Raw genomic sequence first — 13,881 nt, forward strand, 5'->3', positions numbered from 1 at the left:
TTTTAGATTGATTGATCGAAATATCGTATGTGCTCAATATACGCTGGACAATAAACAGTTTATTGGTTTCTACCGTCACATGTTTAGTAATTGATACCACTGCTGGCAGATAAATATATTATTCTTCACAATGGTAATTATTTACGCTCAATAAAACCAGTTTTAGTAAATTGTTACAGTTTCTAATATGTTTAAACCTAGTGTAGATTGCAGGTTGAACTATATTTCAATCAAGATATACCAATAAGTTAGAAGTTCAGTATAAAAAAAACTAGTAATCGTTATTCGTTTCAACCTAATATATAAAGCTGCAGTGGAATACTTGTGAGAAGTGTCTATATGATCATAAAAATAAGGGTAAATCTGAGGGCAGCAGCTAAACTCAAAAACGTTAGAACGAAACAAAACATGATAAACTAATCGAAATGATAACTTCACATTAATTAAAAAAGAACATATATCTATATCATTCTTACAAACTACATCACAACCAACCGAATTTGGGCCTGTTCTAACTAGTGCCTTCACTGGTGTTCGATTTCGAAGACTGAATGTATGCAGAATAAAAAGAGATGCATTTATAAGTTGCAGGACAAACAAAATACTGGAAAAATTGTCTTTCATCGTTACAATGTGGAATCGATAGAATTCCACGATTTGAATTGGTTTCTATGTTGCTAATCCTAACGGAAACACCACGTCATGTGCGAACATTACATCGCTAAGTATTAAATTACTGTCAGGTTCAAGGCAAGATTTGTCTTCCAATTGGATGGTGTAAGAACCTGGTTTATGTTAGCCCGTAACTGGGAGACAATCAAGAAGATTAAAGCTATTATTGTATGACTGTTGTTAGAAGTCGTGTGAAACCCTGTACACTAATAAACAAAATTCTAGTAGCTAATAAGTCTATCTAATTGGCGCGCAATTGTAGAGAACTCGAATCTTACTTGTGCATACAAAGGGCATTACCAGATGAGATATTTTGCGCTTTTTACTACCTCCTGCTGTTTACCCTACTCAGTACACCAAGATAATTATGATTTAGGCTCCGGTACAGTCTACTGTTACGTATCGATGCGGCGGTTGACGGCGACGGTGAGGTAAAAGATTGGGACGACAGATTCCCGGCCGCTGTCGTAGCTGATGTGGTAGTTAATGACCGTCTACTGCTTTCTGCAGGAGGTTGTTCGGCTGTTAAGTATCCAGGAGCAGGACCCGGCCCGACGGAAGACGACATTGAATGAATGTTCCGCATACTGCTACTGTAGTTATAGTACATTCGATCCAGCATCGCCTCCGTACTCTGGCGTCATCTGTTCTCAGCACTGAACCGCCGGATTGCGGAAGAAACACGCCATAGCCGAACCTTACCGTCACTGCGATTTGTGTCATTGACCACGTATTATTCGAGGAAGATAGTGCGTGATTTATTTTTGTGTGTTTGCCGCCAAACAAATTAAAAATCGGTGCACAGAGGGTTGGAACAATGCAATTAAAGAAAAAAGAAACAAGCGCCACATTAAAATGGTTGCAGTATGACAAAGTTATAGAGAGAATTTTTTTTATTAAAACAAATTAGCTAAAGAAATGAAAATGTATGCATCGGCAATTTGGCATAGGATGAGTTGACTTATTAAAGGTTTAGAGCAGAATTTTTATGTTGATTCATAGCAGTCGATTTTAGTCGAATGTTCGTTATGCCAGTCTGTTTATAGAAGACAACTCGAATAGTTTAGTTTAGAATGAATATGTTCATGTACCTGATAAAAACTAATTATAAATAGCGATAAAACTGTTAAGAACAGCTGTTTACATGAGAATAAAATAGAAAAATGGTCATCAGTAAACAAGATTGAGACAGTATGACATACGAAGCTTACAACACAAAGAAGATTTTAAGAAAAAAAGTCTGTGAGTTTCATGTAAAGATTATGAATTTAACAGCGAGCAGATATTTGAAAACAAATAGCGATCCAAAACAGCGATTTAACTTACGAAACCCTCCTCTAAGTACATTGCGTATTCCAACAGTAATTAGGTACACAAGGACCCCGAACGGTAGCGTGGTTAAGCGGACAGAAAAAGAATACTGTCAACTCTAGTACCCAAACCAAAAACATTATCCATATCGTTAATTTTGCCCATAACCTTGTTGGAGAGTTAAAGAAAAAAGGGAAAAAGGAAATAAAATAACATATAACGTAAGTACTTAGCAGATCAAGTATAAAATACATGATAAAGTAAAAAGTAAAGCACGCTACTGCCAATCACTAACTAACTTAAACTTGTCTTCAGAAATTTCAGCTCTTTTCGTCCAGTGCGAATTCTCCTACTAAACAACCTGTTCTGCTGTTCACCAAGCATCAATCGCTCTTGTTATTATTATTCTTTACCCTGTATAGTTCCGTAACATTCATTGGACAAGTATAATTGCAAAAGCTCCCTGTTTAGTTCAAACCCTGTTCGTCGGCCACCTCTAATCTTAGCTGTTCGGTACCAGTCATTGCTCTCTGTTCTGGCTTAGCTAGGGTAAGTGACAGAATAGATTACTGGATTATTTTTGTAGAAAGAGTTTAGACTGTCTGAACGTCGTCGGTATGATTAGCAAAGAATAATGAAAATTTCGTTAACAATTGCATTACCAATAAATGTAGTACATATTTCGAACGTGTCTTCAGGAAAAATATTCTGTAAAACACTGCCGAGGAATTGGTTGCGCATATGAAAATTTATAGCATAATACAAAAATTTATAGCAACACTATTTCTCAGAAATATTCTAACTTGATCTTTAAAAAAGCAACTTACTTAGGGCAGTATAACGAAAACTTTTTCAGTTCACTTCTAAACTTCCAGTAATCTATCCTATCAGCCATCAATAATAAACCTTTTCTGTTTTTTTTGGGAACTTAGCTCTCCAATATCCACTAAACCACACCGATAGTATTATTATTATGAAATAATATACCTTAAAAAATGTAAGTCAATGTAATGAAAAAGTATCAACATAAAATGGAGCTGTATAATTTAATTATTAGCGTTACAGGATCATGTTTAATAAGTATCCAACAAGCGCGTAGTGTTGTTAGGTGCAAAGAGTCGACACGAGCTACTTTTAACGTTGTTAGTAATTAAAGCGGCACAAACGTGTTGACATTTTCTCAAAAGTTACACGATGTTGCTTAGTTAGTGGTTAGCGCTCTTTTGGCTAGTGGTTAGTATCATCATTTCTGCCTGAGGCCGCCACCCGTGAAACTACCGCTTGAACCAGCACCTAATAATTCCAAACCGGAGCCCGCTAGTCGCCAAATCCGTACTTCTCCGGTACTACAGAGAAAACAGATGAAAATGGAAGTAGAAGAAAAAGAAACGAACAATTGAACACAAAGTGTGCTATATGGTGACCGGCCACATGAATGAGTTGAACAATAAAAATTGAATGATAAGTTTGAAGAATCGTGAATAATTTTTTCTAATCGTTTTGGTTAAAACTAGGTTGGAAAACTGTAAAAATCATACATAAGTCGCACAAAACATTTTACTTACTTGGATGCTGTGAACACTCGATTGTCGCTGGTGACAATATCGTTAATTGATTGATCCGTCTTCATCTCGGCTAGACTATCACAATTTTTAACATTCCATAGACGAATAACGCCACCACGGCAACTAGACAGCAAAATATCACCGTAGATGGCCATTCCTGAGACCCACCCTTTGTGAGCGTTGTTGAGCGATTGCTTGAGTTCTCCGTTGCGCAAATCCCACCTTTTAATGCCGGAATCTCGGCTCCCGGAAAACAACTCGGCGTCGACACCGGTCGCGTCCTTTGCAACTGCAAGTGCTTGCACCCCATCGTAGTGCGGTGGTTCCAGATTAAGTAATGGCGGAACATTTCCGCCGGTAGAATTGACTTCGAAAACTTTGACGTAATGGTCCTTGGAACCGGTTGCCACCAAATCAGTGTTATTAGGACCTTCCCAGGCGGTGAGACACATAACGGCCGCCTGATGACCGCCGGACAGTCGACCGAGGCAGGAAAACGTCCGCAAGTCCCACATACGAACTTTATCCGAAGCAGCTGTGTATAGTTTACCTGAGGCACCCAATTTGAGAGCGGTGATCGAACTTTCCCCTGGAATCAGATCGGACAGCGAGGCATTTGCGGGAAGGATGGATCCCGAGGAACTGTTACGAAACGAGAACACGTGTGTTACCGATAGTAAAATCTCACTGATAATAGAAAATTGAAACGTACCATAACGTCACGATTGGTTTGATGTTGCTATGCCTAAGATCCCATACTTTGACAAAGGCTCCCGAGGCGGAGAAAAGCAGACTGTTGGTTCGATCACATTCGACAGATGCGACAGGCCCAAGATGACCCGTCAAACATGTTGGTGTTGAGCCGCTCCGTAAATCCCAAACTTTGACGGTTCGGTCTAAATGAAATATTTGCAGTAAATATCGGTTTGGTTCGCGAAAATGAATAAGTAATTTCGAATAAATAAGAACGAACCTGCTGCAGCCGTATACAGTGTCTGATTAGACACTTTAATGGACAATACTGAATTACTGTGGCCATCTACAACGTGAGTGCATAGAAGCGGAGCTCCAGCCTTCAGCTATTGAAAAACAAAAACTTAAATTAATACTCTTAGGGTTACAACAGTAAAAAAATTTCTGTCACCTTTCCATTGTACTCTTTGATGTTGCCACCAGGAGAGGGGTCCTGTATTCCGGCTCCAAGGCGTGAAAATACATCACCGGTGTCTTCACGGGACGTTCCCCGACGGTATACCGGAGGTGAGGTTGGTATGTCGTTGGTATCCTCGCTGATATTGCACATCGTGTGTTAAAAATCACACAAGTAGTTTTGCATGTTAGCCATTGATCAAGCAAGCGATTCAGCATTTGTGTAATTGTTGGTAAATGGCAAGATGTGCAGCAAATGATGGTTTGTGGTGTTAATTGCAGCAATCAACAATTATGGTGCATCAGTATCGAAATTAATAGAATGGAAAATAGTAGACACATTAATTCAAACTCGCATGAAAAACAACTGGTGAAACATGTAATTGCTTGCATAACGGTAACACGGTCGTTATAATCTATTAGTTCATACGTAACAGTAATAAAACCGTAATCAGAGATTAAAGCGAATGATGAACGCAACGTACAAAAACATTATATTTTAACTGTATCAACTATTACTGTGGTTAGACAAACATTTATAAAGTTTACTAAAAACATTATTGATTAAACTTTAGAGCTGTTTAATTCATCATCCTAAAAATCACAGATGATCATTGACTACGGATATCGGCGTCCCAGGAATACTGCTGAGCTTTTGAATTGATGCTCGCTTATCACTCCGCTGTAAATATGTACAGGCAGAATTACCAGCAAATGTTTATCCAACATTGTTCGCAATTTGTCGATAAAACGTGTAATAATTTCGTACAAAAAATCGGGTCTAAATTAAACGTGTTCATCCGAATGTTTTCAAAGCTAGCAAAATAATCAAACCAGATATTTATACTCACATTCCAGGCGAAGCTTTGTTCGGGAATGTCCGCCTGGAGATTCGAGGTGACGATGGAGTGGGATCGAATGATTTCCGTGCCAGCAGGGGAGACGCGGTGCTGTTCTGACGAGATATGCTTGGAACCGGTTGAAGCCCTCTGTGTAAGGAGTATGATTGAAATGTACGATATTATGTGTGCTTTTATGTCCAAATGTGGAGGGATTAATAAGAGTGAGTACGTTTTAGCATGAAAATATTGGTTGAATGTGTTCATAAATAATTGTATATTTTGAAGTTTTTCAGATTTCTAAGATTGTTCTATATACTAAAACAAACAACAGACTTTCAAACATTAAAAGACAATATTAAAAACTAAAGAAATGCAGTTGAATTCATTCGCACGGAAAGTTTTCTGGAAAATATAAGAGTAAGGAAACATTGAATTTAAAGGTTGAATATCAAGCATACATTTTGAAGTGATTTGTGTAAAAGATAAACATGCTAGCTATAAAAAACATAATGCTTTGCATTTTTTACAGCGCCAATAAATGGATAACAATGAAAAAAAGCCCTTCAAAAATTAATAAATAAATCAAATAGCAGTGGCAGTTATAAATTCAAATTGTGATTCAAATTTATTCTGAATACATTTATTCTACTCTTACTACAATTCTCTATTGCAAACCCTACGCATAGCCACACCGGTATATTCAAAACAAAACCATTTTCTGGTTGCAAAAGATAACAGTTATTATTTGATTATTTGAAAAAATGTATACTTCGTTTGGTGACCAAATATAAAGAATAACCAATATCATAATTGAAAAATAACCTTTTCTAATATGAATGCTATATCACATGTTCATGCACTCATATACACACATGCACATGCACATATTCATTCACTTTGAGTAGCATAATTGTTAAGTAAAAAAAACACAACACTTAGGCTAAGTATAATCTATTTTAACTTTTGAATCATTGAAATAATTTCAATCTCCATCTGGAATGCAAAATGTATAAAGTTATCATTGACTATTCAGGGTTTGATGTTGGAAAATAATTGATTGGTTGTATCTTATATAAGCAGGCACTTCATTGCTGGATATGCCAGAATCAAGAGACACCTAAATTTACACAGCATGTCTGACTGATAGTTTTTCTACCCATTCAAAACAATCTATTCTAGTTCACCAGACAAGCGATTAGTAGCACTTTTTCGAACACATGGCAAATGAAAGCACCGGCAAAAACCAGCGAAAACAAACCAACAGAAATTACTTAGCGAAGCAGCCTATCCTCATCGACGATCGGCAACGTGGGTGTTATCAGTTGTTCCAAGATGGTGGCCAATGCGGATTCCATTATATTTTTAATCTCGAGGAAAGGCTGAATCGGCAGCAAACGGTAAAACTGGTCAACCATATCCACCAGAAGGAGCAGTATTTTTCTGCACGTGTAAACAGGCGACAAGGATTTAATAGAAGATAGGGGCAAGTTTGATTTAGGGGTCTTTCAACAGCGCACCACTTCGGAGCACAAATTTTTGTGAGCAACCAAGTGACTGGCTGAAAGCTTCCCATGCAGTGTTATGCGTTTCGACAACAGTCCTGTTTCGAAAAATTATCAACGACAGCAAAATAATAGAATGTAGATTATTTATGAACACACTTTCAACACATTAATGTAAGCAGCAATTCAGGTCGTGAACGGTAGATACTTACTTCAACGACCCGGGGGCACTAGGAACACGCGAGAGCGGAATGAAACTTCGCCCGGCAACGCTTGTCCCAGTACCAGCAGTATTGTTGTTGTTCACGGCCACCGGAATATGTGATCCTTCGCCAGCGGTCGTGTACGAACGAGTCATACTACTGCCATGCTCGTCCTGCGGAGAGCGTTTTATCGTGTCATCGTCATCTGCCGAATCCTCAAGATAAATACAAATACCCACCCTTTCAAGCTTACTGCCAGCGGACGGAGAACCGGATTCGTCCCCGTACGGTAGCGGCTCTTGACCGGCGGTGGGCCTTCGTCTTAGCTTGAAGGAGTTTCTGTAGGTGACAATGTTATCGTTATCGCTGTAAATTGGTTCGGGAGGTTATAGTAGGGGGCAAATGGAGATTGTCGCAGAGTAAATTGTGCGAACCAAAGGAAAATAAGAACGGAACGAAAATGGATTGGAAAATTTTGGAGCAGGGAAAAAAAGAAGAAAAAAATACTAAATTAAATAATTAACAAAACCAGTTACTTAAAAAAGATTAATTTTAAATTAAACACATAATTTGGTAAATGGACACAATTTGATAAAATGAGTAATATTTAATCATTAGTAGAAATGATGGCTTCGTACAGGTAATTCTTCTTGCGGATTCTTTTACTGACTTGGAGTCTATTACTTCGGCTAAAGGTTGAAAATGAAACTTTATTAGATAAATTTCTGGACAGATATTATGAAAGTATTAGTTTTATTTCAGAGAATAATGAAATATTTATCGAAACAGATAGCGACTTAGTTACTTGACCATCGCAAGCAGTAGTAGTGTAACTCCACATTATAAAATACTATGACAATTTACACTCTATTTTTAAACTTAAAGAACTTTTCCAGCCCTGATTCGCAGTATAACTGTTATGACGAATGAGACAAACAATTCGAGAGACTGTAAAACACAGACTTGAAAATAAAAGCGCTTTCAGCAGAATTATTAAAATATAAGTTCAACTTCTAGCAACAAGCCCATAACTAAGAGAAAATGACCAAACCGATATGGCTTCAACAAGAAATTAAAGCAGTTCTGAACCGTTTACTTCAAAATTCCAAAAATGCAGGGTATGCAAGAAACTTTTAAAAATAGTTTACACCCAAGTTTATGTCTCGTGAACATATTTTGAAATAAGAAAATCCAATCAATTTGTTCTGACATTTGACTAGTTTGTAAATTCGTGACTAAGGTACGAGATACACATTACGGTGCAAATCGTACCCTCAATGCTAGAACTAGATAACTCGAAATTTGTCGAGCGTAAAACAAGTGTGTTTTGCGCTAAAACTGAATAACTCGGCTCTTTGTTGATTATTTCGTTGCTTTAACAGACCTGGAATGATACGAATGCGTTTCATGAGATCTGAGCCATTAAAAATAGCATTTGAGTCGTCATTACCAAAATAGATCAAATTTTCAAACTCGTTTAGCTCGAAACGTCAGTTTTCGAGTTATCTAGTTTCAGCATTGACGGGATGATTATCTATCCTGGCAAAAGCAGAGCAAAACTGTACAGGCCTACGTAAAACAAATAAATTGCAGGTGAGAATCTAACTTAACCACTCTATAGATAATACGCAATAATTAATACCGTAAAGCGCCCTATTTCTGCGCGGTTCTTTATTCATATTAAATTGTTAAAAATTGTGTTGTGTTGTGCAGATTTTCAAAAATGATGTTTGGAAGTGATTTTTTATGTATTAACTGTTAACTTTCTGCTTATGTTTCCTTTTTTACTAAACAGCATCAACATTTTGATACTAAGTGCGCAGAATTAAGAGCCGCACAGAAGCGCATCACGGTATTTGTGCTCTTACACGAGGAATGAGAGTAGCTCGAATTATTATACGAACTCGACTAAAATTGCACAATTAGTGTCAATTTGTTAAATTTCAGCTGTGCAGTGCCTGACGTGTAAACTTGGACGAAACACCATAATGTATGAGACAAAACACGAAATATTGATTTTGAAAACAGTGGATTTACACCACTATTACTCACGACAAATGGTAGCCCCAGATACCAAAATATATAACTTGAATAAATGGCTTAGTGAGTAAACTTCTCATTAAAAATTCAATTAAATACTGTTAGCCCAATACTACCAATATAAGGTACTTAAAAATGCACTTGATCTCGAAAAGAAAACTGTTAGAACAAACGGATGCCAAGTTTTTCGGTATCTGGGTCTCTCACACCCAGGTAACAACAAATGTTGTTATCTGAAAATCAGAATCTTTGTGGCGAAAAACTGCTTGTACATAGAGGATTAAATGTCAACAAACAAATCACTCAAAAACATTTTTTACTACTCACAGTTCTGTACTGCTGCTGGGGGATGGGCTTCTGGTGGCGGAATTGATTACATATGTATTACTCTCTGTCGTCATTTCCGCTCGATTCTCATAAGGCTGCGATAAACCGTTGGACAGTGCGACTGCTTGCAACATTGAATTCATTACAGCATTAGAATGATTCGACTGGCCCGAGCTGAAACTCGTATCAGAAAACGTCGCGGCTGGTGTTCTTTCCAGAATGTGTTGCAGTAGTTGTTGTTGTATGCTGCTATCTTGCTGGACCTCGTTCAACAATGCTTCACGCTCCTTCAGTCTAGTCTGTGTAAGAGCAGATTCACACACCTGGGCAATAGTAGCACCACAAAGTTTTTCTAGAATAAATTTGGCCTCTTCAACGGAGCGAATGTTTTCCAGAATGTTCTGAAGTTGTATTTGCTCTGTTGCAGATTCTTTGCCCTCTTCTAATTCCATGATGGAATGTTGAATCTGGGTAATATTTTCCTGAATGTAATTCATGTTAGCCATGATGGTGTCTTCCTCGGATATAAGTTCGGCAACATCGCCCAACCCTTGCCGGGAACGCACATTCGCCAAATCACGGCTTAATCCATCCCGCTCTTGCAGTAAACGTTCTAGTTCTCTTTCTAGTTCCAATACTGCTTGTCTGCTTCTCGCTGCACGCGTAATAGTACGTTGTAATGAGTCCCACTTAGTTTTTAAATTCTTGGTGTTTTGAGCTAGGACTGATTTCTTCGGTGGACACCTGCCAGCGGCTTTCATGCTTAACATGCCACGTTGTGTTTTTCGAAGATTTGAAACTTCTTCCGTTTTGCGCTTTAAAACTTGATCTTTAGCGACTCCCTGAGCCTGCAGAGATTTGATCATATTCACTTGCTTCCTACTTTCCTTCCTGAGCTGGGCAATTTCTCGAGTCTTCCTACTTTCCATTTCTTTGTGTTTGTTGTTCTCCTCTTGGATTTTTTTCATCAGACGAATTTTTATCTGCTTCAGTTCACCCAATTCTCCACGAAGTGTTTTCAGCTGAGTGTCTTGTGCTTGCAGCTCACGCTGCTGCCTCAGATGTTCTCTTTGAGCCATCTGAAGTTTCTTCAGTTCCTTCTGCATATCAGACAACTTTCGCTCATACTCTTCCTTTACCTTGCGAATCCGGTCGGTTTGTACAGTACCTCCGCTTGTACTGGTTCCACTCATATTAGCCAACACCTGATCGCGCTCCTTTTGGGTGTTGATAATCTTTGCATTTAGTACATTGAGCTTTTCCTCGTATTGTTGCCGCATAACCTGCATTCGTTGTCGAGACAATTCTAACTGTTCAATCAGCTTAGATTTAATCTCAATATCCGAGTTGATGTCATTCATCTCAGCTTGCAATTCACCAGTCTTGTCATCCGATTCTGTATCAGAATCGCTATCCGAGCCATCTACCAAGCTCTGATTACTACTGTCATTTTCCAGGCCAGGTAGGGATCGCGACATCAAAAGCTCTCGTTCTTTCTCTAGCTCCCGTTTCGCCAAGTTAATAACTGTTTCCGTCGAATCTTCAATAAACGAATAATTGCTTTTTAATCCAAGCTTGGATGGGCTGACATTCGCTTTCTTCAACTGTTGGAACATCTGTTCCGATTCGATTAGTTTTGCCTTTAGCTTCTCGATCTCGCTGATATATCCAGCAACTAGTTGTTGCATTGCGGAGTCACTGCCCACGTTCCCGTCCTGCTCGCCACTGCCACCAGTGCTGCCCGATGACCACCCGAAAAGAGCTTGCTGCGCTTGCAGAGTCGCGTTCTTATCTGTAAGAGCATTGATAGTTTCCTGCATCGCCTTCAACCGCTGCTGCAAGCGCTTGTTGTCTTGTAACAGCATGGCATTCTCCAAAAACGTATCCGAAATAGCTGCGTTACCTTCCGAGTCGACATTCCGTTTGCCCTGCAAACATAAAAAACCAATGAGTTTCTCACGGTGAACATTGGAGTCAATAATATCGTGAAACATTGTATAAAATGTTTCCCCTTATTTATTGCACAATTATTGCCTTAACCACAATTAGCCGGTTCGATGTCAAACAGATACACCACATTTCCTAGTATCGCAAAACAAAACACCAAAACCAAAGAAAAACCGCAAAACCATTTAAGCGTACACCAATACGATAAAAAAAACACCAACCTGTTTGTATTCGAGTAGTTCCAGCTGTAGGGCGGCAATTTCACGCCTCAGCTGTGAGATCGTTCGCGAGCTCTGGTCTTGATTGATTTGTACTTTGTTTTTGATGTTGCGCGCTCGGTTGGCGTACTTCAACGTGTTCAGCGTTTCCATGAAGTCACGATCACTCGGCGACACACAAGCGATCATGATGGTTTGACTATTTCCTACAGGAGGGAGGAAAAACGTGCCATCGATGAGTTTATTAAAAGATGTTAGACACAATAAATACGAGGTTGTTAGGAAAGATACAAATGAATACGTACCACCGAGAGAATCCTGCAGTAGTCGGGTTAGTTTCGAGTCACGATAGGGCACATGTGAAACTTTCTTTGTCTTATCGCCGAGTGCTGAAATTACATTACCCAGAGCCAGCAGACCACAGTTGATTGAGATTCCCTCCCGCGCTCGTTCACCCGTCGCACCGGTTCGCTTGAGCCGTTCTGAACCGGCCAAATCGACAAAGTGAAATTTCGATGTCAGTGTTTCCAAATCCCCCTCCGAATTGCCGCATTCCTCGGCACTCATCACCCGCTGGCGCCTAATCAGAATCGTGAAGAGAGCGTGACTCCGGGATGATTGTTCGTTCATCTGAGTGGAGGCTGTTGTGCGTGCCAGGGCGCCTTGCATCAAACAGCGCAGCGCATCTTGAGGCCCACTGAGAGGTTTGATGGTGGCGCCAGCAACACTGATACCTCCACTGGCATCCTCGTGAATTTTAAATAATCGACCCTGTTGACGTAATTACTAGTGTTAGATATTTCACGGTTGCATGCTTTGCTATTTTTTTCGTACTTTACTGTAGGGGTCAAGCAGATCAATAATTTCCTCGTTGTACAGCTCCATGAATTGTGCCGCCACACTAAACTGCAGTGAACCGAGATATACTCCATCCTCGTCATAGGGAGTCGCCTGCAACTGAGTGATACCCTCGAAAAGATGCCGTACAGCACGAGTTATTATCCCTTCCTGAAACTCCGGAATGTCTCGTTCGAAGCCAGTTCCCATAGTATAGGTTTTACCCGAGCCAGTCTAAATGACATAAAAATGAGACACGTTTCATAAGAAGCTCCAATTTCGCATAGCGTGTGGGATGGACCACGTTAAATGGAAAGGAAATTAATTATTTCGTACTACTTGGAATGTACATTCTACGTACCTGGCCGTATGCTAGCACCGTTGCATTGTAACCTTTTAATGCTCCTTCAACCAGCTTATCGACACAACTGGCGTACACGGAAACCTGAGTGACAAAAAGGCAGAAAAACAAGCGAGAAAAAAAAAACACAAATTAATCCGATATGCTAATCAACCTACAGCTCCTGCTTTAACGGGAAGCGAAAACTTTGTTTAGGCGTTCGGGAAGTCTTGAAATATAAACCGAAGATACTGATATTTAAATATTTGGTTGGCGGTTTTCAATAGAAACCAAGTTGTTTTTACTCCGCATATCTGCACATTTAACGAAAATTCTTCGTACTAGCGAAATTATTGTAGTTAATTTCCTTTATTCGCGGGCGCTTGTTCAGATACAGCTATTGCTTAAAGAAATTGTGAACATTTTCAATATAAATATCATATTGCCATGCAGAAAACATCTGCTAGTATTCTTTGTTTATTTAATGGGAATCACTGCGTTAGTTAAATAAAATGATGCGCAGTAGTTTGAAAAAGTGTTAGTTAGCATTACTATTTAGTTGCTGAATAGTTAAAATGATTGAAAATTTGCATACATTTTTTGCTAGCTTAAACGGCTACAAAATTGTCAAACTATGTGACTGGTATCAACTGATATCAGATTCGGGTGATCGTCTTCGCTGTGTTGATGATATCGTAATCGAACGATTTCACCTTTTATCGATATGCATCGGTATCGATAAGCATACATGAATGAATGATTATTTTGAAATATCCATTATATTACTACTAACACTACACGCAACTTGGAACGTGGAAAAAGGTACGCAACTTGGAACATTGAAAAGTATGAGGTAGTTACACGAAACCAATAAACCTAACGAAAAAAAAAAACAGTTTCAAAAGTAGATTTGCACTTTTTGATTTTT

The 13,881-nt window shown here is 39.0% G+C and overlaps 1 protein-coding gene across 14 annotated transcripts in view; it reads right to left on the bottom strand.

The window, feature by feature from the left end:
• LOC129733255 (kinesin-like protein KIF21A) overlaps positions 1-13,881 on the bottom strand; it is an 88,789-nt gene continuing 74,908 nt past the window's right edge. For 7 of the 14 annotated variants that reach the window (XM_055694963.1, XM_055694962.1, XM_055694960.1 and 4 more), the window contains 12 exons: positions 12,975-13,058; positions 12,611-12,847; positions 12,082-12,547; positions 11,780-11,982; positions 9,612-11,539; positions 7,254-7,610; positions 5,549-5,686; positions 4,693-4,837; positions 4,522-4,627; positions 4,261-4,444; positions 3,549-4,190; positions 1,237-2,151 (listed from right to left, as the gene is read on the bottom strand). In XM_055694963.1, coding sequence (XP_055550938.1) covers positions 2,010-2,151; positions 3,549-4,190; positions 4,261-4,444; positions 4,522-4,627; positions 4,693-4,837; positions 5,549-5,686; positions 7,254-7,610; positions 9,612-11,539; positions 11,780-11,982; positions 12,082-12,547; positions 12,611-12,847; positions 12,975-13,058 — 4,632 coding nt within the window. In that variant the 3' untranslated portion in view covers positions 1,237-2,009. Of the gene's footprint in view, positions 3,330-3,548; positions 4,191-4,260; positions 4,445-4,521; positions 4,628-4,692; positions 4,838-5,548; positions 5,687-7,253; positions 7,611-9,611; positions 11,540-11,779; positions 11,983-12,081; positions 12,548-12,610; positions 12,848-12,974; positions 13,059-13,881 lie in introns of all 14 variants that reach the window. The other 7 variants (XM_055694969.1, XM_055694967.1, XM_055694959.1 and 4 more) reach the window with 7 other exon arrangements.

The sequence above is a fragment of the Wyeomyia smithii genome, chromosome 3 (assembly GCF_029784165.1).
Source record: "Wyeomyia smithii strain HCP4-BCI-WySm-NY-G18 chromosome 3, ASM2978416v1, whole genome shotgun sequence".
Taxonomy (NCBI): Eukaryota; Metazoa; Arthropoda; class Insecta; order Diptera; family Culicidae; genus Wyeomyia; species Wyeomyia smithii.